The sequence below is a fragment of the Carettochelys insculpta genome, chromosome 1 (genome assembly GCF_033958435.1).
Source record: "Carettochelys insculpta isolate YL-2023 chromosome 1, ASM3395843v1, whole genome shotgun sequence".
NCBI classification, from domain to species: Eukaryota; Metazoa; Chordata; order Testudines; family Carettochelyidae; genus Carettochelys; species Carettochelys insculpta.
This window is the reverse complement of record NC_134137.1, coordinates 42368254-42396117: the sequence shown is the minus strand read 5'-3', so window position 1 is coordinate 42396117 and position 27864 is coordinate 42368254. Positions and strand designations below refer to the sequence as shown.

Genomic DNA, 27864 nt, shown 5'->3' with positions numbered 1-27864 from the left:
GATAAAACATTTCAATCGTGATGGATCCCTGGCATAGAAAACCAATGATTGTTGGTGGTTAGCAGATCAGTGATGGTAGACTAGCAATCTATACTTGTCTGATCTGTACAGGGACCTATAATGTGATTGGGAAATGGTCTGAAGGGTGACCGCTGTCTACAGGAAAGTTAACAGCAGCTGGTTTCACCAGAATGGTTGCATGAGCAGTATCAAGGCAAGAGACATGAAAGGTTGGTGCCAATGTTCTTGTCAGGGCTATGTACCTCCATGGATCTGTCTCAGGTAAATGGCAAACTGCACTCAGAATCCTACTGTCGGTCAATTCCATGTCAATTCCATGTGAGCAAGCGATGCCGAGATGTCCCCCATGATGGGGAGTGGTGCTGCTGGGATGGGTACCTATGTAAGGGTCCCACGGTGGTTTGTTCTTTGGCCAGGGAATTGACAGAGTTGCTGTGGGCAGCACTGGTAGCAAAAGGGTTCTTGTGCTGCCTGAAGGTCCTCTAGGATCTACGGGACTTCTAGCTGATAGAGGCCATCAAGCCTGTCTGGTGTAGCAGGGCATGGCTCAGGGTGGGCTAGGATGCTCAATTTGAGCTGGTGTCCAACTCACTAACAGACTGGAGCTGCTTGATACAGGTTCTGACTTGCCTCCGGCCCTTTTTTTTCCCTTATGGGAGATGGGAGATTGTCCCCTCACAAGTTTCTTAGGCTTCTTGCATGGAACCAGGAAGCGGAATCAGTGCCAGCTGGAAGACGGTGCTGAAGGGGCACTTCAATGCCGCAGTGCTCAGGGTCAAGCTGAATCTCTTCTCTGGTGCTGGAGGTAACACTGTCAGACATGTTTTGAGAGTGGTGTGTCTCTTCTTTTTCGGCTGGTGTGTGAATGACTTAAAATGCAACAACTGCTGCTTACGCGTCCTTCATCTGTATGACTCAAACAGCTATTATGAGGCTTGCTGATTGGCTTTGGGCACTTACAATGACTGCATGGTTTAAAACCTGGGAATCAGCACATGCTCCATCCCTCGATAAAGTCCCATTCAGGACCAACTAATTAATTGTTACCAAACAGTGGACCAACGAATTAAGCGTTAACAAACAGTACTGCTACTAAGGGATACCTATTAACTGTATTACAGAAGAAGTTTACTAGACCGAACAACACAAACAAAGCTAAACAAGGCAGTAGAATATTCAAGCACTGTAACTGGCAACAAGAATGAACTGCAGGTGGGGGGGGGGGGGCATCAGGCAGGGCCCCTTATACTGCATCATGAAGGTGCCACTTCAGAAGGCACCCAAGCTACTTCCCTATGGAGATTACTGAGGGAAAAACTTGCAGCATCAGTGCATGTGGTGAGCACACACAATGTGGAATGGACATGAGCAATTGCTTACAGAAGTACAGATGTTATCATAGTCACAGCTTTTTTAAAAGGCACTTGGGGTACAGGGGTGAAGGTAAATCTTGCACTTTAAAGAAGCTAACGGTGGCAGAATAGAGTTAGTGGGTCAAGAAGGCAGAGTAAAAAACTGAGAAGTAGACAGAAGGGAAGTCAAGAGACTGACATCATGGGGAAAGAAAGTACTGTTTAAACAGAAGAAGTGGTGGGTTCAGAAAATTCATGGACAAATGAGTAAGGAAGCAGAGTTTGTTAAAGGCTAGACTATTAAAACTTACAATGGTCTGAATAATATTCTAGGTTAGTGAAATTCCCTTAACAGTTTGTTATATTATAGACAGCTTCTTAATATTAAAACATTCCCCAGAGAAACTCTGAAAGGTTTTCAGAGAAATGCAGAACAAGAGATTTAGCAAGTGTTACCTTCACAATGAAAATGCCTGCATAATACTGATTGTTCTTTAATTAAGCTTGCTTTGGTATCAAGTAGCAAATTTTAGTTTTTGTTTTTAAATTGTGCATTATTTCGAGCCATATCCTTAATACACTCATTAAAATTTACATTGGGGCTGGGGAACCTATGGCCTTCAGGCTGGATCGAGCCTGTGAGGCTTAGGGCTCCCCTCTCCCCAGCAGAAGTGGTGTTATTTTATTTTATTTTTGCTTCTCACTTGCATGTAGCCCCAACTGATTTCCCTGTGGGGTCACTGGCCCCCAACTCAAAAAAGGTTCCCCATTCCTGACTTAAATGATTAAAATGTACAGGGAAGGCAACCTACAAGAAACTGAACTTTGACAAAAAGACACATCTTCTGTGGTCCAACATACAGGGCTATGCTCAAGGAAGAAGACCTATAACTAATTCCTAGTATGACATTAACATCAGTTTTAGACTAGCTTCTATACAGATGGTGTACCAACTACTAATTGTACTAAAATATCTGGATAATTGTGAGAAGGCAAAAGAGGAAGGACTAGAAGACAATTGCATATTTACCTGCTGTTGATGTAGTGAATCAGAGTATATATTATATCTCGAAGAACAAAAGCCCAGGCTCCTCCTAAACCATCCTTTATCTCTTTAAGTAACAAATTAACAAACAGGTAATAAATTATAAGAATTCTGTGTTTTTTATAAATATTGTTTGTATCAGCTGCCTGTTTGCATATGGCTAGTAAGATTTTCTGGAATGAATCCTGAAAAAGAATAAAAACATGATTGAAAAGTAGCCTCTCATATTGTAAAAGCAAAATTAAGTTTTAATTTGCACATGTAGAGACCAGTTGCACAAGAAATACATATACAGATTAATATTCCTAGAGGTTCTTTCCTTTTTCAAGTTTCCATGGTTTGTGCAAAAACCTGCTTCTTGTTTTCCTGCAAACAATTTTCATTCATGGTTAATAAAAAGGGGGCAGGGAGATTTTTAAATCTACCTATCTATGGCCCCCTTTTGTCTCAAGAGACAGTGGTTGGCAGTGGCAGTGAGGATCTACGGGCAGCATTTGAATCTGCAGCATCTCTTGTGGCTTATCTATCCAATATTGGATTTGCACGGTCGACTGCAATAACCGCATGCGAGTCTATTTCCAAATTCTGGAGTCTGAGAGTTTTTCCTTCTAAGACGAAGTTCTTCTGCGTGGCTTGCACGTGTACTATCCAAGGATAATGTGCCCTGTCATAGCAATCGTCACCAGGTATTTCAATCTAATGATGTAGGTTCCCAGGATTCTGGATCAACATTGAACTATGTAAACACGTTGTTGACTTGACTTAGGTATTACAGATAGGCACATATTCATTGAACTTTTTCATGGCATTTTTGTATGTATCCTTCAGTCTTAGCTTTGGTCTTCCTCTTGTTCTCAACCCACATGACAGTTCACCAAAGAAGATTTCTTTGGGAAGACGTTTGTCACCCATTCTTCTTGCATGATCATACCATCATAGTTTTCTGCTGTTGATGACAGCTGAGGCTGGTTATGCCAGATCTTGACAAGACATCTGCATTTGAAACTTTATCTTGCTGGTGGATTTTCATAATTCTGTGGAGGCAGCAAAGATGGAAGCTGTTCAGTTTTTTCTCCTGGTTTGAGCAGGAAACAGATGTACAGATTGGATATTCCTAGAGGTTCTTTCATTTTTTAAATTTCCATGACTTTGTGCAAAAACCTGCTTCTTGCTTTCCTGAAAACAATTTTCATCCATGGTTTAACAAAAAGGGGTCAGGGAGATTTTTAAATAGTGTAAAAATGTAAGAATGTTAACAGAATACATACATAAAGTAAAAATTAAACAGACACACAATGTATGTAGAGCTTTTGTTAATTTGTGCATTGCTGTGTTACAGTCTAGAAACATATACTCCCCTTTTTAGTTACAAGCCAACTAAAAATTATGTTTTTCCTATCTATAGACAATGTAAAGGATAACAGTCATACTTGGTCTAAAGCAGAAGGATGTAAAAATCCCCACTTACCAGCAAAGACAAAAGCACCTATACTTAGAGTTCTACAAAGTTCATGGGTCAGCTTGATCAATTTCATACTCCTAGAATTTCAAAAACCAGAAATTTCATGATTTCAGCTACTAAATCCGAAATTTCACTATGTTAAAATTGTAGGGCTCCTGATCCAGAAAGGAGTTTTTGTGTGAGTGGATGTGGAGTGGCACTTCAAATTTTTCTTTTCTGATGCTTCTGGAAGCTCTTATCTTCAGAATCAGGCAGTTGGAGAGTGGTGGCTGCTGGTCAGGAGCCCAGCGCTGAACGTAGAGCCACTGCCTGTCAGCAGCAATGCAGAAGGATGGGATGGGATGGGATGGGATGGGATGGCATGGCATGGCATGGCCATCCTTATTTCTGCTGGGCCCTCAGTCAACAACCACAACTCTCCAGCTTCTCAGCTCTGAAGGCAGCAGCGTAGAAGGAAAGGTGGCATGGTATGATGGTATTGCCACCTTACTTCAGCGCTGCTGCTCGGGGCAAGTCGCTACCTTCAGAACTGAGTGCAGTGTTGCCTCTAATATTTTCAATCAATGGGCAGAATAAATGTTGTCATGTGCACCAAGGCACGTGTAGATGTGCACCAATAGAAACACATGCTACCCACTGTGGGTAGCTCTGGGCATTCAGCTAATCAGCTGGGCAGCACCTGCATCTCTCCTAAGAGCATAAGAACGGCCACAGTAGGTCCTGGTCTGGGATGTCCTATCCTGTCTGCTGACAGTGGCCAACGCCAGGCGCATCAGAGGGAGTGAACTAAACAGGTAATAATCTCTCTCCTGCCATCCATCTCCAGCATCTGACAAACAGAGGCTAGCGACACCATTCCTAAACCCATCCTCACCATTAATAGACCTATCCTACATGAATTTATCGATCTCTTTTTTAAACCCTGTTACAATTCTAGCCTTCACAGCCTCCTGTGGCAAGGAGTTCCACAGGTTGATTGTCTGCTGTGTGAAGAACTTCCTTTTATTTGTTTTAAACCTGCTGCCCACTAATTTCATTTTGTGTCCCCTAATTCTTATATTATGGATAAAAGTAAACAATTTTTTCCTTGTTCACTTTCTCCTTACTACTCAATTTTATATACCTCTACCATTTCCTCCCCCACTCTCCTCTTTTCTAAGATGAAAAGTCCTAGCCTCTTTAATCTCTCTTCATATGGGACCTGTTCCAAACCCCTAATCATTTTGCCCTTTTATGAACCTTTTCTAATGGCAATATATATATATTTATTTTGAGACGAGGTGACCACATCTGTATGCAGTATTCAAGATGTGGAAGTACCATGGTTTTATATAAAGGCAATAAGATATTCTCCATCTTATTCTCTATCCCTTTTTTAATGATCCGTAACTTCCTTTCTGCTTTTTTGACTGCCACTGCACAATGTGTGGATGTTTTCAGAGAACTATTCATAATGACTCCAAGATCTCTTTCCTGATTAGCTGTAGCTAAATTAGCGCCCATCATATGTATGTATCATGAGGGTTATTTTTTGCAGCGTGCATTACTTTACATTTATCCACATTCAATTTCATTTGCCACTTTGTGGCCCTATCACTCAGTTTGGTGAGATCCTTTTGAAGTTCTTCACAGTCTGCTTTGGTCTTAACTATCTTGGGCAGTTTAGTATCATCTGCAAACTTTGCCACTTCACAGTTTACCCCTTTCTCCAGATCATTTATGAATAAGTGGAATAGGATTGGTCCTAAGACTGACCCTTGGGATATGCCAGTAGTTATCCCTCTCCATTCTGAAAATTTACCATTTATTCTTACTCTTCGTTTCCTGTCTTTTAAACAACTCTCAGTCCATGAAAGGATCTTCCTTTTTATCCCATGACAATTTACATAAGAGCCATTGGGGAGTGAAAGTATTTCTGGAAATCTATGCACACTATAACTGCTGGATCCCCCTTGTGTACATTTGCTGACTCCTTCAAAGAGTACTAAGAGATTAGTAAGACATGATTTCCCTTTACAGAGACCATGTTGACTTTTGCCCTACCAATTATGTTTTTCTATGCATCTGACGACATTATTCTTTACTATAATTTCATCTAATTTGCCCGGTACTGACGTTAGACTTACTGGTCTGTAATGGCCAGGATCGCCTCTAGAGCCCTTTTTGAATATTGGCGTTATGTTAGCTATCTTCCAGTCATTAGGTACAACAGCTGATTTAAAGGATAGGTTACAAGCCACAGTTAATAGTTCTGCAATTTCACACCTGAGTTCTTTCAGAACTCTTGGATGAATACCATTTGGTCTCAGTGACTTAGTACTGTTAATTTTATTAATTAATTCCAAAGCCTCTTCTAATGACACCTCAATCTGCTTGGATAATTGCTCAGATTTGTCACATACAAAGGATGGCTCAGGTTTGGGAATCTCCCTAACATCCTCAGCCATGAAGACTGAAGCAAAGAATTAATTTAGTTTCTCCATAATGATTTGATTGTCTTTAAGTGCTCCTTTTGTATCTCGGTCATCTAGGGGGCCCACTGGTTGTTCAGCAAACTTCCTGCTTCTGATGTACTTAAAAACATTTTGTTATTGTTTTTGAGTTTTTGGCTAGCTGTTCTTCAAACTCCTTTTTGGCTTTTCTTATTACATTTTTACACTTAATTTGGCATGGTTTATGCTCCTTTCTATTTTCCTTACTAGGATTTGACTTCCACTTTTTAAAATATACCTTTTTATCTCCCACTGCTTCTTTTACATGGTTGTTAGGCTACGGCAGTTCTCGTTTGGAACTCTTACTATATTTTTTAATTTGAGGTATACATTTAAGTTGGGCCTCTATTATGGTGTCTTTGAAAAGTTTCCATGAAGCTTGCTGGGATTTTACTTTAGTCACTATACCTTTTAATTTCTGTTTAACTAACCTTATTTTTGCATAGTTCCCCTTTCTGAAATTAAATGCCAGAGTGCTGGACTGCTGAAACGTTTTACCCACAACAGGACTATTAAATGTTACTATATTATGGTCACTATTTCCAAGCAGTCCTGTTACAGTTACCTCTTGGACCAGATCCTGCACCCCACTCAGAACTAAATCAAGAATTGCCTCTCTCTTTGTGGGTTCCTGTACTAGCTGCTCCAAGAAGTTATTTAAGGTCTCGAGAAATTTTATCTCCACATCTCATCCTGAGATGACATGTACCCAGTCAATGTGGGGATAACTGAAATCTCCTACTATTATTTTTTTATTTTGATTTTCTCCCTAATCTCACTCAGCATTTCATAGTCACTATCACTGTCCTGGTCAAGTGGTCGATAATATAGCTCTATTGCTATATTAACTGAGCATGGAATTTCCATCCATAGAATTCTATGGAACCTTGTGATTCATTTAAGATTTTTATTTCATTTGATTCTGCATTTTCTTTCACATTGTACAGTGTTAGTCCCCCACATGCACGACCTGTTCTACCCTGATATATTTTGTACCCCAGTATGATTGTGTCTCATTGACCATCCTCACTCCACCAAGCTTCTTTGATGCCGATTACATCAATAGCTTCCTGTAATACAAGGCACTATAGTTCACCCATCTTATTATTTAGACCTCCTGAGTGGCTGCCCAAGCATTCAGCTTACAGGGAACACCAATGAGGTGCTTGGCTAACATCCAGCACTTTCCAGCTTACCAGCTCTGAAGGCAGGGTAGAAGTACAAATAACCTTTTCTCTCTCTCTCTTTTACACTCACACCCACCCAACGCCATTTTGGGTCAAGGCCCCAGATTTGAGAAATGCAGATGTCCCCTGTGACACCTACATCATACAGGGTAAAAGCACACAAATGATCAGATTTCATAGCCCTTCACATGTTTTTTCATGGCCATGAATTAGGTAGGGTCCTTCCTATACTTAAATATATATTGCCCCGATGCAAATGTTTCACTGGTGTATGACAAAAATAATATGAATCTACTTTATAAAATTTTATTTAGTGCAAGTAAATCCCCAACAACTTTATTTATTTTTAAAACTATGGACATCTTTGCTATTATTTTTTTAAATTAATCTTTCATGCATGTAATTTTCATAAAGTTACCATGCCCTTTAACTTAGGGACATCTCTCTTTTTTCTAATACTTAAGAAAAGTCCCTAAAGTTATACTCTAAAGTCTTTTTTCTTTGTTGGCATTCATTGACAATTTACAAATAAAAAAAATTATTAAAAGGAAATCTTCTAACCATGAAAAAATGGCAAGATCATATTACTTACAGGATTTTTAGAAAGTACAGCTACAATACTTTTCAATTTGGTTTTATGACAACTGCTGATATAATCCAAGGTTGCCTTGATTACATAAGATGGAAAATGAGGAGGATTAGGAGCAGGATCCAGTTCCCTGAATGAATCAAAAAACAGCGAGGCAAGATTTCAAAAATGTGTTCACAGATCAAGGTGGCAGATGCTTTAAATGGTTGTATATACAACATGTTACGCGGTTAAATAGAAGCTTATTGACCAAAACATGTTTACAAGATTTGAAAGAGTAATTCACAAGAATAAACCACAGTTTTCATGCATGTTACCCAATACCCAATCATAAAGAGATCAAACACAAACTGATCAGAATAGAAAACAGAAGGGTATCAGATTCAAAAGCAAGGGGCTGAGGGCCCAGAAATCTGGAAATGTAGGTCAAATGAAATAAATAAATATTTAAGTAAGCCCTGAAGTTAGCCAATGAGGAATTTTAGCACACTGACTCCACAAAAGTGAATTTTGCAGCAGAAAATCGTCTAAAATGATACCCCTGCTCCCAGGCAAGTCTTGAATGAAATAAATAGGAGAACCATGCCTCTCAGGGAGAAATATGTCAAGAGGAAATTTCATTCAGACATTTAGTGTCTTAGCTAGAAAGGACTTTAGAAAGCAGAAGGATAAATATAAATATTGATGAAAAACGATTATTAATAAAATATATTACAAACTACTCTTTGCCTTGACTAAATTTCAGAATATACACAGCTGCTGCAAAGTGTAACCTAATACACATGTGTTGCTTGGAGAATAATAGCTTACATGATTGAGTTTATTAAATAAAATGTTCAGTCTCACCAAAGAAACACCCCAAAATTCTCCTTTTTCTCAGTGAGTGACAGATATGAAAAGCATCGTGAAGAAAGATGGATATAAAGTTGTACTCTGCACCTCCAGGTCACATTGCACAGACTCTGGAATGCATCTTTATAATGTCTATTTTGCCTTAATATTCTATGCTATGTTAGAAAAATGTATCTGAACGCTATTGTGACATTTGCTTTACATAGTGTTTTGCTAGGAGTCTTACTGCTACTGTAGATTGTACTCTTGAGAACAGTCTGAACAATGAGCAAGTATCAAAGGATGCGAAGAAACTTTTTTTCTAGGATCACAAAAGATGACCCAATGTTAAAAAAAAAAAATTAAGAATAATCATTTTAAAAGTCAATTATTTTAAAATCTGAAATATCTTCTTATAGAAAATAGGAGTGTTTGGATTCATTTAAAATAACATTTAATCTCTTATTAAACCCTGACGATCTAAAGGAATCTCAAAAAATAAAATTAACAAAAAAGTTAAAATTAAGTTTAAAGATGTTCTGACAATTTCCCATTCCAAAGACAAAAACTAATACAAACACAAAATTGAAGGTTTACAACCCTACTGAAGATGCATAAGCAAGATTACATATTCATGATCTGTAGATGCTATCAAGACCATGCCATACTACATCTGAGTTAAAAAGTGACAGCTTTTATTTGGATCCAGCTAGATCCAGGACAGAGATTTGTCTTCTACTGCATTGAAACTTATGGAATGAAAAGGGTAATAAATCTCTTAACTCAAATATCACCCTTCTATTTTGCTCTCTTGAAATCCTAGAAGAAATGAGATACACACAGACTACACACATGCACTATGCTGTACTTACATCTTCTTCTAAAAATCTATTTTACATACCCTGTAAATTTACTTAGGTCATCTCCTTCTCCTGCTTTGGTGTTAGCTGGCTCATGCAGAGTCATCAACAGTTCCACCACAATTTCTGGCAAGTTACTGAGAGATAAACTGTCTATCTGCTACAAAACAACATCGGATACATTTAATGTTTTCATAGGAACAGCTTTAATACAAAAATATTTTAACCTGAAGGTCTCGATTTCAATTTGTATTTTTTCTGAAGTTACTTCTTTTTCATTTCTAGCTGAACAATCTACGTATTCTTTGAGTTATCCACCTTAAAATGAAAAGGGATGCAATCAATTTAGAAATCACAATTCTTTCTGGAAATATATTACCAACTGTAATTTGTATACCTTAGAATCATCATAAAGTATTGCTCTATATTTTCAGTTTGCTTACATTCTGCATTTCAAAAAACGTGTATGGTCATTGGTTCCCACAAACAATCAAGTGCCTCTGTTGGGACAAGATGGGGGAAGGGCTCCAGAGAGACCCAGAAAAAGTTTTAAAAAATAGGCAAATGTGAATGTAAAAGCATAACAGTTTTGACTGGAAATCAGATAAATGTACAGCTATATGATAAATCCTTTAATTCATAGTTTGAAAAGTATTAAATTTCCAGCGACTGTGTGGCTTTAAGACAACACAGCTGACCTTACTTGAGAGACTGAGGATAAAATACCAAACTTTGACTCACCTTACTACAAATTATTTGAACACCTGAATTATTTGACCTATTACTTGTTATTTTCTTCTTAAGTCTTTTACAAATCATCAGACACTGTTCAAGCATGTATATATTGTTCAAGAATGTATAAAGGAAATGAAGTACATTAAAATAGGTACCTGTTTTCCTAAACAGTTTTCATCCTTAAGCATATCGTAGACTTTATAAGCTGTATCTCTCTGTTGTGCTATTTCACTATCTCCATGTCTTTCACAGGCAAAATAGGGAAGGATATTTACAAGTATCTTCGGAAAGCAGTCTGCTAGAAGTTGCTGCCAGTCTTTTCCAATCATGGTAGCAATAGATTTCACATCTTCAAACTGACTTCTAATCACCAGATGTGGAACCAAAACTTTATAACAAGACCTACAGGTAAGCAAACATACTTCTAAATTGTCCTTGAATTACAATGGAATTTTTTAAATACCCTACTTTTTAACTATAATAGAGCAGACAGACGTAGTTGATCTGTTATATGATTGTCTAGTTACATCCGTAAAACAAATTTCTAACATTGTAGCAGGAAACAGAGAAGATATCTGAATTAAAGCCTTAACTATACACCTTTTAAAGCAAAATCTTATAGTACAAGAAGTAAAATCACATTATTTTGATATGAGATAGCATGTTTCATGGTTTTACATAAGTTTTATGTATAAACCTACCTGTAGAACTCCTCAAGGCTAGAGTAGTTCAAAACAACATAAGGAAAAGCAGATAGGCTATATCCATTATCTTGCATTCTCAGCCATTCCAGCACGAGATAGTCTAATTGGGACGTCATGAAGTCTTCTATACTTTTATAGCCAAATACATTGGACACTCTCTCCAAAACCTTTGTAATAAGTAATACTGAGACATAAAATTCAGCATACATTTTGTGCTGCAGCACACTGAGCAGTTACACGTCTACAAGCCTCCCCTTCTAACATCTTTTTGCTCCTGTAAGAGTATGCATATACAATAAACTCTTTCATATCTGGCATTCTATCATGCAGAACTCTCAAATAACTGGAATTTTAACACTAACTAAATTTTAGTTATGTTTTCCATAAGTACAGTATAGTGAAAGTAAATGAAAACAAATACAGCAAATACAGTAGAAGTTTGCAGTGTACACAGCACAGAACACTGAGAGCCAGGACTGCTGGCTGCAAACAAACTTTATGGGACCATGGGAAACTTGGCTACACCCATGATAAGTGGTCATCTGACTAATTAAAATTATGCTGGACAACGGATGATGCCAGATTAGAGAGTGCTGGATCAGAGAGGTTCAACCTGTTTCATTAATGTGTGCTATACAGATTTCAGTAGTAGGCATATATGTAAGATAGGATTCTGGAAACGTAAGACTGATTAGCATTTAGGAGTGATAAATATATATTAGGCATATGAATAATACATGGCTGTAATGCAAGGACTATAGGCTGGGGCTCGAAAGATTTTATCTTAGCAACACTAGGCCACAGGTTTATGGAGGCATGACATGAGTTGGTGATCTAAGATTGACTCTATGCCAATAAAGCCACAAGTTTACTCTAAACAATGTACAAATAAGTGATGTTAAGGAAAAGCAGACTACAAAATGCCTGTCTACAACATCACAGAAGGTTCTGTTCTGACCACAAATTATCTAGGAAACAGGTTTATGTAAACATTTACAGGATGCTAATAAGGAAAAGTGGAACTAAAAGAACAACCTATAGAAAGTGCGGGGCCCCAAATGTATAAGATATGAAAGTGTAGATAAAGAGGCTGGAACTGTCATGCATATGTATAAGGTGTTAAGTGTGCTCAGAACAACAATATGAAAGAGGTTCTCTGGTAAAGTAAAAGTGGAAGACACGAATGGAAGACACCCCGCCCCCCGCACCGTATCAATGACCAGCATTTGTAACAGCCAACACACACTATATCATCTTGGGCTACTGCTTGGGCTTTCTGTAGTTGTGCACACATAATGTAAGTGTAACATGATTGTAAGTTATTATACAAACAAGACTGCTTACTTGTCACTGTGTTTGTAGTGACTGTGTACGTTTCTCATGTGATCCTAAGAGAGCCCCAATCTAAGAGAACCATAAAAGGTAACTTTTACCCTATTCTGAAAACCGATGGCCACACAGGAGTTAAACTCACAGGCTGTGTCTACACTAGAGAGTTTTGTTGACAGAAGGGGAGCACCCCCCCGCCACAAAGCGTTCTGTCAACAGTCTTCATTTGCCTCAACAGTGTTATCCCTCAAAAATTTGAGAAATAACGCTTCTGTTGACAGAGTACTGTTGAAAGAAGTGATATGTAGACACTTGTGTCAACAGAGAGGGCTTCCAGCTGCCAGGTACCACTTTCTGGCACCAGAAGGCAGTGCAGTTTGGCAGTTCTCGGTCAACAGAGCAAGTGGGGTGGAGCAGCAATCTGTCGACAGAGGTTCTGTCACAATTCCTCTGTTGACAGTAACGTCTCTCAACAGATGCTTCTAGTGTAGAAGTAGCCACAGTGAAGTAGCATAGGACTATCAATCAATTATATTTAAAATAAAGGGTATACACTACTTCTCTGCTTTACTTGTATAATTTACAATCTAACTATAATAAGCATTTCTCCTGTATACTTGCCTTTTTTATAAGGTGAGGCTCTAATCCATTTTCTTTCACAGACTGGCAAATTGCAAACAAAGCCTGCTTTTCACACACAGGACTGCAACATAAAACCATGGTTATGACCATCAGCAGAACTGCTCTTCTATTACACTGCTCGTCCAACAGGTCTTCAGGGCTCATGCCACCACGTGCCTTCACCAATTAAGAATGAAATAATTTAAGTTAAAATGTCACCTCTGAACTCTTACATAATCTAAAGGTTTTTAAACTAAAGACATCCTTTACAACAGTACAATGGAGGGAATATGTTGAGCTCATGAGATGTGTATGGAGAAATGAATGAATGGCTTAGCAATTCAACAGCCACCTGTCCTCTCTTATTCAACAGTGTTGCTCAGCTATCAAGTCAGTCCTATGCAATCATCTTACTTGGAAAGCTGGTGACTAATCTGAGGTTGCGGATACATGTTAAACCAAAGGAAAAAATGAAAGAATCCTAAGGGACTGGAATGAAAGCCAAGAAGCCATCATGTGGTAGGAAAGGAGAAGGAAAAAAAAAAAAAAAGAAGAATGTGAGGGAGAAAACTGAACAGCTAGAAGAATTCTCCATGGATATCCCTCACTGGAATTCCAGTTACCTTACAACATGAATGCATCTTATCCCCTTCTTCAATTTCTATCCAGTCTTGTAATTTTCAAAAGCAAATTCTAAATTTGTGAAAGTTAAAGCAATGAATACTGGAGATATTTCTCTTACTTGTAACTGGAGATTCTTTAAGCTGTGTGGTCCCTAGTTTTATGCCATAGAAGGACTATACATGGGCACCATGTGCCTGAGTTCAGAGATTTCTAGCAAGTAGTGTCTGTTGATGCACATGCGAATTGGTTTTCTTCATGCTAAGACCTGAAAGTATAAGGGGTGATGTGACTTGATATCTATCTAGTTCCTCTTCTTTTGGCAAATCAGAGAAGATTTGAAGGGGTGAGAAGGCTTGGAGATCTATAACTCAGTGTACTGCAATACAAAATATATACACTGGGGAAGGTGTGTAGTTAGATGAATACAGATAGGGACCACTGACCTTGGAAGAACCTCCAGTTATAAGTGACCTCTACTACTTTTTAAGTGTTGGACCCTGCGCGTATTCCAAGTGTGGGTGATTAACACGGAGTATTTAAAGGGGGACGAAGACAAAGAAGCAGTTGGTATAGGTAATTGTACAATGGAAGCTGGAAAAACCTCCACGAGTGCATCCAAGACTTGTGCCATATGGCTATACCTGTGGCTTTTGCTACTTGCAATATCAACCGCATCTACTGCAGTTTGGAGGGACATTCTAGCAACTAGTTAGCCTTTCTCAATGAGGGTGTGGAATTGGACTCTGTCTTCTTGGAATCATTTATTCTTAAAGTCCTAAACTTGCAAATAATTATTGAAATAGTATTTTGATAACAAAGCTTGACAGTTAGCAATATGGAACTGAAAACCTATAGAATCTTCCTCTCCAGGGCTGTGTCTACACTACTTCCCTACTTCGAAGGGAAGATGGTAAGTAGGGTGTTGGGAGTTTATTAATGAAGTGGTGCCATGCATATGCAGCATTTCATTAAGCAAATTGCCCCCCCGCAGCAACTTTGAAGTTTTAAACTTCAAAGTACCAGCTCGCATCTAGCTGTGGGTCACCAGCCGGTACTTGGCAGTGCCTGGGCAACTCTGAAGTCCCTTTACTCCTCAAAATTTTGAGGAACTTGAACAACAACTGTGCATGCTCACTTCTGCATCCACTATCGAAAGTTTCTGTTTTTTTACATATACCTAGGACAGCACTGAAAGTTTAAGTATAGGCTTCCCTAGACCACATATAACAGGTATGTAAACCCGGCCTTCAAGAAACTACCTCTGGAGACAAGAGTATTTCAAGCTCACTGTTCATTCAAAATGCTGCCCTCTTAAACAGGCCACATAGGTGCCAATTTATACCAATTGTGGTGGTGCATTCTGAAGGGGACACTAGCAGTACCTACACTAAGACCTCTACCTCATTACTCAAACTATTCACTAGTACAGCAATGTCTTTTGAAAAGCTTGTTGAGGTTGACAATGACTGACAATGCTTTCTTATGGAAAACCTGCTCCTATCCCAGATGATGTTTCAATTAATACTGGCTGTACACCAAGAGAACAGAGACACTGCATGCTCATATAAAGTTTCTTATTAATAATAAAATATTAAATAAGTGGTGATAGATAAAACAAAGATCTAAAGTGCACAGATTTAGTAATCAGTGATATGGACATCTATATGCACATAAATATTTAGACTATTTTTCAACTTGCCTCCAGCTTGGTAGCTGGAATGTATGGGCCGTGTGTCTGGGACTTGAATCTGCCCATGACCTTACGAGCACTGACTCAGTACGCAAAATAACAGTCATAGATCAACAAAAACGGAATGTTGACATCACTGCTCTCCAGGAAACTAAGATGGCAGGTGCTGGGTCAGTGAAAGAAACCAGCTACACTTTGCTCTGGAAGGACTTGAGTTCAGAGGAATGCCGTCTCTACGGAGTTTAATTTGCTGTTCAGAACAATCTGCTGAAATCTATCAATATGCCCACAGCTGAATTGAAATGTATTATATCCCTGAAGCTTTGTACCAAGTCAGGACATATCAACATCATCAGTGCTTATGCAGCCACGCTGGTGTCGTGCACCGAAGACAAGGATCTGCTTTTATCATAATCTTCAAAAACTTAATGACTCCTTTCCAACTGGTGAACACTGTACATCCTTGGCAACTTCAATGCAAGAGTTGGACACGACCATCCGTTCTGGCCCGTCTGCCTTGGTGATCACGGTATTGGGAAAATGAACAAAAATGGTCAAAGGCTTCTCGAATTCAGCTCTCAGAATCAACTCTGCATCACTAATATTTTAACTTAAAAGAGCGTCACAAAGTTTCAGGGCGCCACTACAGAACCAATCATTGGCATCAACTTGACTTTGTACTGCTATGCAGGAAATATCTCAATGCCGTCAAACTTACACAACGCAGATTGCTACACTGATCACTCCTTGATCATCAGCAGAGTGAAAATCATCCCAAAAGAAACTCTACATGACAAAGGAATGCAAAAGGCCAAAGATCAATACACTCAATACTAGAGATATGCTGTCCTCACAACTTCACTCGCAAAAATGGAGCATGTTGATGAAACATTGTCCACACTGAGAGATGCAATACACAAATGTGCCAAATCTGCCTTTGGAACACACAAATTCTCTAACAAAGACTGAATCGATGAAAATGCTGACATTCTTAGGCCTCTTATTAAAGAAAAACACAAGGCACATCCGAATAACATAAAGAACCCATCTCAAAGCACAAGAGATAACTTCAACACACAAGATCTGGTCTTCAGAGAGAATCCAGGTGGTGTGGGAACAAGTATTGGGCTAATCTATGTTCTAATATTTAAAAGGCATCTGATTTCATCATCATCAATAACCATGGGCTCAGTGCCCGTTGGTGTCTGATGCCTCTCTCACTATTTCCTTGCATCTTTCCCAATACAGTGCAGAGTCGCTTAGTTTCTGTAGACGAGCTCCGCACCAATCTACTATATCATTTATCCACTCTGTGGGGTCTGCCTCTCCTATTTGAACCATCCATTAGGCCGAATACTAGGATCTTGATTTTTCACTCATTGTTCATTCTGCAAATATGTCCAAGTAGTTGTAGGTTCCATTTTATAATCTTCTGCAGCAGGTTCTCTTTCGGCTGTATCTTTCTATATAATTCCTCATTGGTGACCTGCATCCATCCTATTCTCAGAATCTTTCCATAACAACTCCTTTCAAACACCAATATTATTCTTTTCGAATCTTTCATTATCACCCATGTCTCACATCCGTACAACATGCTGCTGAATACATAGATTTTCAAGACGCCCAGCTGTGTTATAAAGTTAATTGCTTTGCTTTTCCAGATCTTATCCATTGCCTTCAAACTCACTCTTGCTTTTGCTCTTCTTGTCGTTATTTTCTTCTTACAGTCTAGATTGTACGTTATGTTGCTCCCCAGATATGTGAACTTCTCTACATTTTCTAGTTCAATACCATCAACACTAATCTGCCTTCCTATTTCCTTATCTCCAAATACCATTGTTTTTGTTTTATCAATGTTCATAATCAGTCTGTACTGCTACCCTTTTTCATTTAACACCCCCACCATTTTTGCTAGCTTCTCCTCATCTTCCTCAATGATAACTATATCATCCGCAAACCTCAAGTTGTTAATTCTTTTCCCGTGCACAGATAGCCCTTCTACCTCTTCCTTGATCTTGTCCATCGCTCTCTCCAGATGTGCAATGAAGATACTTGGTGATATTGGATCTCCTTGTCTCATACCTCTACTTGTTTTAAACCAACTTCCCGCCTCCACATTATCACCGATATCTTTCAACAACCATATTGGTCTGCTATCCACTCCATATGACTCCAACACTGCCCAAGTCACTTTCTGATCTATACTGTCAAATGCCTTGGGTGACCTGAAAACCACGTCTGATGGATTGAAGAAAGCACTTGGACCAAACATGACCAAAGTCGCCCCACTGAAGCACTTAAATGGACAGGTTATCACAGACAAGAAGTTGCACAAGTCCAGATGGGTGGAACACTCCTCAAGCCTTTATTCCCACGAGCGTACAATACAACCTGAACTTGACAACCTCATCCCAACTCTTCCAGAAATGTCTGAGTTAGATGCAGAGCCTACAGAGGAGGAACTTTCTCAAGCTCTTGATGCTCTCTCCAGTGGAAAAGCACCAGGAAATGACAGAACTCCAGATGAAGTCCTGAAGGCACACAAGGCTGTGCTCTTCCCCTTCCCTCTGTGATTTACTCCTAAAATGTTGGAGAGCAGGTCATGTCCCACATGACATGAAGCATGCAAACATCATCACGCCCTATAAAAACAAAGGCGAAAAGGGTGACTGCAACAACTACAGAGGCATCTTGTTACTGAGGATCACAGGCAAAGCATTTGCCCATGTCATTCTCAAATGCCTGCAAAAACGTGCAGATCGAGTCTACCCAGAAACACAATGTGGTTTCAGAGCTGGCAGGTCAACAACGGACGTGATTTTCTCACTTAGACAACAACAGGAAAAATGCAGTGAACAAGGAAAGCTGTTGTTCATAGCATTTGTTGACTTAACAAAGGCGTTTGACACAGTTAGTAGATCAGGACTATACAGAGTATTAATCAAGATTGGCTGCCCACTGACCCTACTCAAGCCCCTAACATCCTTTTATGAAAACATGAAAGCAACAGTGTGATATGATGGATCTACATCAGAATCATTTGAAATGAACAGCGGAGTCAAACAAGTGCATGTTCTTTCCGCTACCCTCTTCGGCATATTCTTCTCAGTTCCACTAAATTGTGTATTTCAAAACTCACACAGCAATGTATTTCTCCACACTAGATGAGATGGCTCTCTCTACATCCTGGCAAGACTCAAGGCCAAAACTAAGGTCAAGGATGTCCTCATCAGGGGACTCCTCTTCGCAGATGATGCACCTCTCATCGCTCATAATGAAGACATGCTACAGTCACTGATGGATTCTCTTTCCAAAGTCTGCAAGTTGTTTTCCCTTGACATAAGCATGAAGAAAACTATAATATTCACTCAAGGTACACCTCAGCGACCCAATGTCATTCTGGATAACAGCCCATTAGATGTGGTTCAACAATTCTGTTACCTTGGATCCACTATCACCACATACCTATCTATGGACGAAGAACTGAACATCAGAATTGTAAAGACAGCTACGATTTTTGGCAGACTTACGAAACACGCACGGAACAATCCTAAACTGACAGTGAAAACAAAGATACTAATCTACCAGGCATATTTATTGAGTGTTGTGCTATATGGTTCTGAGTCATGGACCACTACGCGAACCAGGAGAAAAAACTGAACATCTTCCATCTTTGCTGCCTCCGCAGAATTATGAATATCAACTGGCAAGACAGAGTTTCAAATGCAGATGTCCTGTCAAGATCTGGCATACCCAGCCTCAGCGATCCTCAACAGCAGAAGACTACGATGGCTTGGTCACGTGAGAAGAATGTGTGACGAACATCTTCTCAAAGAAATACTCTTCGGTGAACTGTCATGTGGGTTGAAAACAAGAGGAAGACCAAAGATAAGATTGAAGAATACATGCAAAAATGCCATGAAAAAGTTTAACATTGATCCAAAACCCTGTGAATCTACATCATCATATCGAAATGCCTGGCAAGCACTGCTACGACAGGGCACATCATCCTTCGATAGTATATGTGCAAGCCACCCAGAAGAACTTTGTTTTAGAAGGAAAATCTCTCAAACTTCAGAATTCAGAAATAGACTGACATACAGTTATTGCAATCGACCATGAAAATCCAATATTGGACAGATAAGCCAAGAGAGAAGCTGCAGATTCAAACATTGCCCCTAGATCCTCACTGCCACTGCCAACCACCATCTCTCGAGATGAAAAGGGGCCATATATAAACTTTTTAAGGTGAAGCTGTCTACTATGCTGTATGTGTACAGTGCCTGGCATTATGAAACCCCATTCTTGTCTGATCCTTAAACTACTGTAATAATAATGATTATTAGGAATAACATGTATTCAAAGGACTAGCAATCTGGAAAAGTGCACCATTAAAAGGGGTTAACTATTTGTAGTACAGCCAGGAGAGTGACAAAGGAGGTACCTAGGAAAAAATTTGCTCTTCGGTTCAGTAGTCTTGAAAAATGACAACCTTCTACCAAGGACAAAGTTCTTAGAAAATGAAGACTATTATCCTGAACATTTACACATATCAAGTGATTAGATATTATTACCAAATTTCTCATTCCTGCTTGAACTCTGAGGTATACATTCTCAAAGGCCTTCTGCTGGAACTTCAAAGGAAGAGCTTTTGGTAATCCAGAAGAATCTCTCTGTTTCGCATCTTGGAACAAACTTAAAACAACAACAATTATTTAACAAAAGTAATCTTCAGAACTGCCATATGTTTTACAAGGTGAATACTGGGAGTCCATTGTTTTGAGGGCAAACACAAGTGTCTGGACTAGAGTCCCAGTTTTGCTAAGGCCTTATTTTCAACCCTTCCTCCATCCAGCAATGTTCACATGGAAATATAAGCACTGCTAGGAGATGGGAGAGGAATGATTTGAAAGTGTCCAACCAGGGAGACAAGAACACAAACTCCTCTTCTCTGTCACTGTTGAAGCACTGCAATAATAAATTCATCAATATTTGTGAAGAGTTTCTCAGAGGCTCCCTTATTTAGGCAAAGGACAAAAATACTGCTTTTCCAGCACAAGACAACAGCTTATCTACTCTGTTCAATCTATTTTTTCCATTAAGATAAGTATAGCTACATGAAGGGTCTACATAAACAGAGTATTTTACACAAATCTTTACTATAACATATAGTACAGAAAATTCACACAAGTTATGAAGGCTTAAGTCAATATAAATGGAAGTTGCCATGTTGCTTTAAGACATCCAGGTATTTTTATATCTTTAAAAACATAGGGCAACCACACAGCACACAAAAGATACGCTGATTTAATTATCTGCACAATGTGCAAAAACATCTATGTTATCACCTGGTTATTGACTTTGCAGCAAGCATGCAAACGTGATGGTGGCTATCCGCGAGGAAATGTGGCAGAGCTTCACTCACTGGCAGATCTTTATCTTTTACATTAAGTACAGCCCAATTTGAATAAGGATCAGCCTGAAGAAAATGAACACCTCTTATTAAATATGTACAATACTTAAATTAACATTGGATGTACTTATTATATTGATGTATGCAACAAGTCTTTCAATGGTATTGTCAAGCAAATATTGAGTATTACATTTACTCAGGCCCACTGATGGGGAGCACGCAAAGCAGACAGTTGCCCCCAGGCCAGGCATTTCATAGGGGCCCAGAGCTCTAGCCACCGCAGTAGCAGCAGCCAGAGCTCTGGGCCCCTTTGAGATGCTGTGGAGTGCTGAACCTCCCATCCATATGTGATGGGGGGCAGCCCTCAGGGCTGACTGTTCTAAGCCCACGTCCCTTCCGCCCTTGGCCGTGCCCCTTCTAGGATGGGAAGCTTGGCCCCCCTCCCACCTTGCCCTGGGCAGCTGCTGGCACCACTATACCTACTACACTAACATCAGAAAGGAAAATGTGGCTTACCTCAAGTAGGGCTTTCATGCAGTTCAGTAGGGCCATTCTTACTGGAGCTGTACATCTCCCTTCCTTTGTTAAGTGCCTAAAAAAGAAGTAATTTAAACATACCCAAAAATTGCTCTTCCAAGTTCAATGTCAGGGAAAAGAGTCTTTAGATTTCTCTCTGCTCTTTGCAGTTCCTTCCCAGATACATTTAAGTAATCCTTCTGACCGGATTAGCAAACATCTTTTCTCCCCTGTTTTAAAGGACTATTTATTTTCTTGTTTGTGTATCAATACAATAAATACTGCTTGGAAGAGCATTTGTCAAATATTGCTGTAAAGAAAGCAGTGAAAATGCTCTCTGTTTTCCCTTAGTGAATTTTATTTGATTATCCTGACAACAGACTAAGGAATGTAAAAAATTACTATGAATTTGGAAATTGCTGTCCCATTATATTGACGTTTGTGTCTAAGTTTACCTTTCAACGTGCCTCTAAACTAACACTTAACGGATATGAGCGTGAGTGTTCTACTTTTAATACAGAACAAGTAGCCAAAAAGTTTCATATGGAAAAGGATACAGACTAGATAAATTCCACAGCATTACTGACAGCTGACCCCAAAGCAGCATCACAGCCTTCAAAGAGGTTATTAGACATCAAGCTAAGAAACAGATTCCTTCATAAAATAAATAAAACATACCAAAATGCTCCAACAACAGTTAAAATTTGTCCTTGGAGTTCCCCTGTTTCTTCAATATTTGGGTTTGCTTGCCCCAACCCTACTGCTGTGGGAAGTAGATTGTTTAGAATTGCTTTACAAACTTCTTGATCTCGACGATACATGGAACAAATGTCACTGGGAATGAAATAAAGAGATAGCTATAAAAGCTGAAGAGCAGAAGGAAAATACAGCTGCTAAATAAAATATTTTTATTAACATAGGATTGATATTATTTCTTACGAAAGAGGCTTGAGAAGCATGAGAAGATCATCTTCTGGCAATAAGTTTTCTTCAGCTTGGAGCTCCTTCAAAAGGACTAAATACTAAGGCATAGAATACAATAGGTAATAGTCTTATATACACAGACGAAAACAAACCTATAACGATATTGATTTTCTAAGGCTGTTAAATGCTTTATGTCAAATATTCATGCCAATATTTATGACAAAGAATTATTTACAGTATTAATATTCATTTTTACACAGATAATTTGACATTTGTTTCATGGAAATTAATTTGCAGCACATAACACAGATAATTAAATCTTATATTCTGACATGTAAACATATCCACTCTGCTAGTCGGAAAGGCATTCCTGCACTCTGCCCCAGAAAATAAGACTGTACATCTTCTAAGCCATCTGTTCATGGGGAATACTGACGCTGTGCAGATACCATATGGCTCAAAAGTCCAGTGTCTAACACATCCTGTAAGCTATGTAAACAAATTTTAAATCTTCAGAAGCAGCTATCTTAAGTTCTTCTGAGTGGGCTGAGTCCAAGAGAATGGCCACAGAATGTGTGTATAACTTTAAGGGGCAGAGTTTATGTACACAGAGATAAATGCTGAATCAAGAAGTTTCTCAATATCATACTCACTACTTGTAGATGCAGTGATTTAGCAATATCAAATATACTTCTGTCAATTAGCATTAAGATCTTCTGTCGTATGTCAGGTGCTCTGAAGCAGACAGCATGAATTTGAGCTGTAGTTACACATAGACACAAGAGTCGCAGAATTTCAAGGAGGAGTAAATCCTGTTTTGTCAAATGTTCTTCAGCTAATGGGCTCATAGCACCTGAAAAAAAGTTTCTGGTCAAATACAAAAAAACGCTTCTTCTCGGAAAACAAAGATATATTAAAAACAAGATAGAGTTATGTATATTTATAAAGCTAATTTACATTCTCAAAAATGTTAAGATTGGCAACCTTGAAGTTTCTTAGCTACAGAAGAGATGTAGTACAGACAGCAGTAGCTCAAGCTTCCTTCCATCCTGAGGCAAGCTTTTGTTCTAGAGAGACCACCTCTAGAAACATACATGCTCTAAACCTCTGGGGGTTTGTATAACCCTACTGGATTGCTAAGCACTGTTATTGTTCTGGAAACAAATGGCCCAACTAGAATCACAGATACTCTAATGGTCCAATATAACGTCTAATTGTGGGGTGAGAGAAATGGGCAATTTTAAGATGAAAAAATGTGCCCTAAACTTATGTGACCAATTCTGGGCAGAAAGCAGACTTTCACTTACCAGTTATGTTTTGCATCTCCCCAGGCTCATTTGCATCACCAAAGTCAGTGATGCCATGATCATCAAATTGGTCCAACACTACAGACTTATCTACTTCCATTGCATTCTCCTCAATATTGTCTTCCATTAGGTCAACTTCTCCAGCATCATCTGGCTTGCTGGTAAAGACCATCTAACAAAAGCAACACATTCTTGTAAATGTTATTTTTGGTGGCTGAATATAACACAGGTAACAAAACAGGGAAACAGACCACCATTTCCTTGTGAATCAAACAGGGTGAGAAAGGACCTGGGATGCTAAGATCATGAATTTACTCAATTTAGTAGTTTGCGCACCTTGTGGGTCAATATTTTTTTTTTAATTTATACTTTCTATTACACAAAATGTGTTCATTTTGTCATCATATTGTCCTCACATTTTTTTCAGTTCTTTGTTTCAATCAGAGCCAAATATATCCTAAAGCTAGCTGGTGAGCTCTTGGGACTAGGGGGTGTCTTTCTATCACTTTGTTTGTATATAGCCTTGTGCACAGTATGATCCTGATCCAGGAAGGACTCCTTTAGCAGTACTGTAATATACACAATAAATAAGAACTAGAACTGTAGTTAATCTCACTGAAATATCTCTTTGCACTTCTGTGCAACCTTGTGTTATTGACTGTGAAGCATCATATTTACTTCTGCCTTCAGTAATAAAACCTTCTTCTAGTTAGCTGGTGCACTGTGTGTGATTTGAACTGTTTTCTTTAGATAGTGATCTCTTTGTGACAGAAACCACTTTTTTGTTGTTTTTTGTAAAAGGTGACTGCATTGTTAGCATTAAATATCAACGTTACTTTAGAAAATGAAAAATTTCTTACTAGAACAAAATCAGAGTGACACAAGTGCTATGTAAATAATTTCATTCAGCTAACTGGCAGACAAGTTAACTGTGGTGATACTTTCAGATTTTCCTCATGCAAAATATTAAGTATGTTATTTATTTGGATTTGACATCCAGCTCAAGGCATACTGGAAGCAGATGAGGACACAATTTCAAGGTTTTTGAGAAACTTGGTGATGGCACATTCTGTCACTTTGCTACTAAGTGCATGACAGAAGTGTACACATTTGAAGAATTCAGCATGAATTTTTTTTCAAACACCTTTAAAGAGTTACTTTCTCAGCATTTAAAAATCTTTCATTTTTTCTAAATGCAAAATAATTAACTTTAGAAAACAGATGAGCTTAATACAATGAAAAAAATGGAAGCAACTTCTTATGTGACTAGAACTCCCAGATTGGTTATGTGGATAAGTATTTCTGGCATTTGCTAAAAAATCAATTACTGAAAAAGTACAGGTGCTAGGCAATGCAATGGGTGATGCTGTAAGATGTACAGTGGAGTACTAAGATGTATGTGTTGACTACCTTCAGCATAAATTATTTGTGGATGATAAACTAACTGACCAAAAGGCCATAGCTTTGTATGTAAACTTTACACTACTAGTCAGGGAAGCCCTTAAAGTCTCATACCCTTTTTGCCTAACTTGCTTTCTGTAATAAAAATCATATTTGATTTGTTTCTGAGTTATTTATACTATATAATTAATCATCATGCTTAGAAATACAGCATTTAGAGAAACACACTTACCAGATGTTTGCAAATATCTACAAGATCATTCATCACCTTTGATGTAAATAAACTCAGAAATAAGCCTGATAAGATCTTACTTGGACTGTTCTGTCAAAAAGCAAAGTGTATAGATCCGTTATCATAGTACACATAACATATTCTTTTCTTAAAAAAGAAATGCAATTATTCCATACTATGAATTCATTGAAGTAAACTGATATTAAAAATACAGGTCTACAGTCTCAAGAGCACCATGAATTCCAATTTATCTTGGAAAATCCAAAACAGAACATGTCTGTAAACAAATTCAAATATATTACTGACCAGTAGAAAAAAATTTTTTTCCCTAAAATATCATCAGTTTGTCTATGTTTTTTTGTCAGAGAAATGTACTGGATAAGCCACTTTTTAAAACTGCATTGAGAAAACAAAAAATTGAATAGAATCCAAAGTTTAAAAATAATGATTTCCTAAAAATATATTCCTCTTATATACCTATTTACTGAGGCACAGTGATGGAATGAGCAGCAGCCTCAAAGGTGTATAAAAAAAGAAGACATTCTAGTAATGTATCTGTAAGCAGCAGTCTCATCCTACTGATGCTATACTTAAAACTGAAGCGATTTCAATTAAAAACAAAAACAAAAAAACTCTTCAAGGGTGATTTGGATACAAGTTCTGCCATTCCAGAAACTGTTGCAAGCAGTGGCTACAAAAATGGTTTGCTTCACATGAATGCATAGCTAACTTAGCTACATGGTGAAAAACTGACAAGTGTAATTAAATACAATACAGTAAACTCTGTTTTAACCAGCATTCAAACAACTGCACTTTCCAATTAATCAGCATTCTATCCCACTGTCCTTCCTCCAGCCATCTGCTTTAATTGAAGTCTGTTTGAGCAGGAGCTGTGTGAGCTCAGCACACAAGCCAAATATTTAGCTGCTGCAAATCGGCCTCCAGATCAATTCCTCTGCCGGGCCATGATTTTTGACGGAAAAGTTCATCTTCACCTGCAGGCCACCATTTGATGGGAACTTTTCCTCTCTGCAAGGCTGACAGCCTGCGAGAAAAATATCTGGCATATCTGAATATCCAGCAACCGCCCAGTCCAGGGGCCAATGGATATCAAAGAGTTTACTGTATTACAAACAAGAAAATACAGTGGGGATTGGACTTATGCTAACACTGCTATTTGATAGCTTAGTTCTGCAGACGGTGGTAGAGCTGCTAACGAGAAGCACGGTTCCTTTTTGCATATGTTAGAAAATGCTGTTAAGCACATACTAAAGTCCTCACTGAAAGCCTACTGAAGTTGACAGAATGATTCTTACTGATTTCAACAGGCATTGAATCAGACATTATGCACCCTATAATCAGGGTGCATCAAGCTCACACTAAATTTTTACTTAATCTTTTGCGGATCTTCTATCCGTGCCAGGGCTGAATAAATGTTCCAGAAGGCTTTGTAAGGCGTGCAGGACGGAGCCTCATTGCTGATGCATGCCAGTATATCCCAAGCTAGGTGAGGTACAAAACTGTCTGCAAACTAAGGTGGACAGGCAAGGGATTCCCTCAGACAGATTCTAGAGTTTACACTCATCAGATACAGTAGTCTCTCGAGTTATGCAAGGGTTGCATTCTCACGCACCCTCGCATAACTCAAATTTCATGTAAGTTGAGGGCGGCTTTTTTCCCTGGTGGAACGCATGTTCTGCAGCTGGGGAAGCAGCAGGAGCACCTGGAGCTCCTGTTGAAAGGTAAGTCCTGGAGTTGGAGGGGGGGAGTTGGGGAGGGGTAAGCCTGGTGGTGGGTTGGGGCCATAGGAAGGAGGCAGGGGCGTTAACCCTGGGGTGGGTTAGGGCTGTGGGGGAGGGGAGGGGTGAAGCTGAGTTGGAGCCGTGCGTGGGGGAGGTTAATGCTCCCTGGTCCACTGGTGCCACTGCTGGCCCTCCAACTGTGGCTCCCATCCACTCCACTGACACTCCAGAGCCCTAGCTTCCTGCAGTTGCTCCAGCTGTGGTCCTAGCCCACGTCATAACTGCTAGGGCACACCGACACTCTGGGCCTGGCTGCTTGTGCAGCTGTTAGGGGACACTGGACGTGGGTGCCCCAGCTCCGACCCCAGACCCCCACGGGGCTGCCAGGAGGCCAGCTTGGCTTGTTCTCTTGCCCTGACTCTCTGATCCAGGAGCATCCCTCGTACTGCTGGGACCACATATGTCTCTGGAGCAGTGCACGCTGGTTTTAGGAGGTGCAACCTTTAACTGAAAGAGTTTTGAATTTGTAGAGAGTAAATCTCCTTTTTATGCTTTAGTTCCCTCTTTTTGTCCATGGAAATATTTTTTTAAAAACCTAAGAAATTTCACATAAAACGTAAAGGAAATTTTCAAAGGAGCAAATGGCAGCTGGGAGTCTAAAAATCACCTTTTAAATAAAGAAAACATTAACACTGTATAATTAAGCATTCAAAATTCAGAAAATGATATGGTTAGGTTGCATGGCTGAAGATCTAAATTCATTATGGACTCTGACCTCTTGTGTGCA

At 39.1% G+C, this 27864-nt stretch overlaps 1 protein-coding gene across 3 annotated transcripts in view; it reads right to left on the bottom strand.

Annotated features, from left to right (window-relative positions):
• ATM (ATM serine/threonine kinase) overlaps window positions 1–27864 on the bottom strand; it is a 128564-nt gene that overhangs the window by 63429 nt on the left and 37271 nt on the right. For all 3 annotated transcript variants that reach the window (XM_074984905.1, XM_074984914.1, XM_074984922.1), the window contains 14 exons: window positions 25336–25425; window positions 23703–23874; window positions 23049–23248; window positions 22411–22493; window positions 22150–22305; window positions 21472–21547; window positions 20891–21021; window positions 20117–20237; window positions 13229–13405; window positions 11276–11445; window positions 10730–10976; window positions 9881–9999; window positions 8152–8278; window positions 2404–2603 (listed from right to left, as the gene is read on the bottom strand). In XM_074984905.1, the coding sequence (XP_074841006.1) occupies window positions 2404–2603; window positions 8152–8278; window positions 9881–9999; window positions 10730–10976; window positions 11276–11445; window positions 13229–13405; window positions 20117–20237; window positions 20891–21021; window positions 21472–21547; window positions 22150–22305; window positions 22411–22493; window positions 23049–23248; window positions 23703–23874; window positions 25336–25425 (2069 nt within the window). The remainder of the gene's footprint in view (window positions 1–2403; window positions 2604–8151; window positions 8279–9880; window positions 10000–10729; window positions 10977–11275; window positions 11446–13228; window positions 13406–20116; window positions 20238–20890; window positions 21022–21471; window positions 21548–22149; window positions 22306–22410; window positions 22494–23048; window positions 23249–23702; window positions 23875–25335; window positions 25426–27864) is intronic.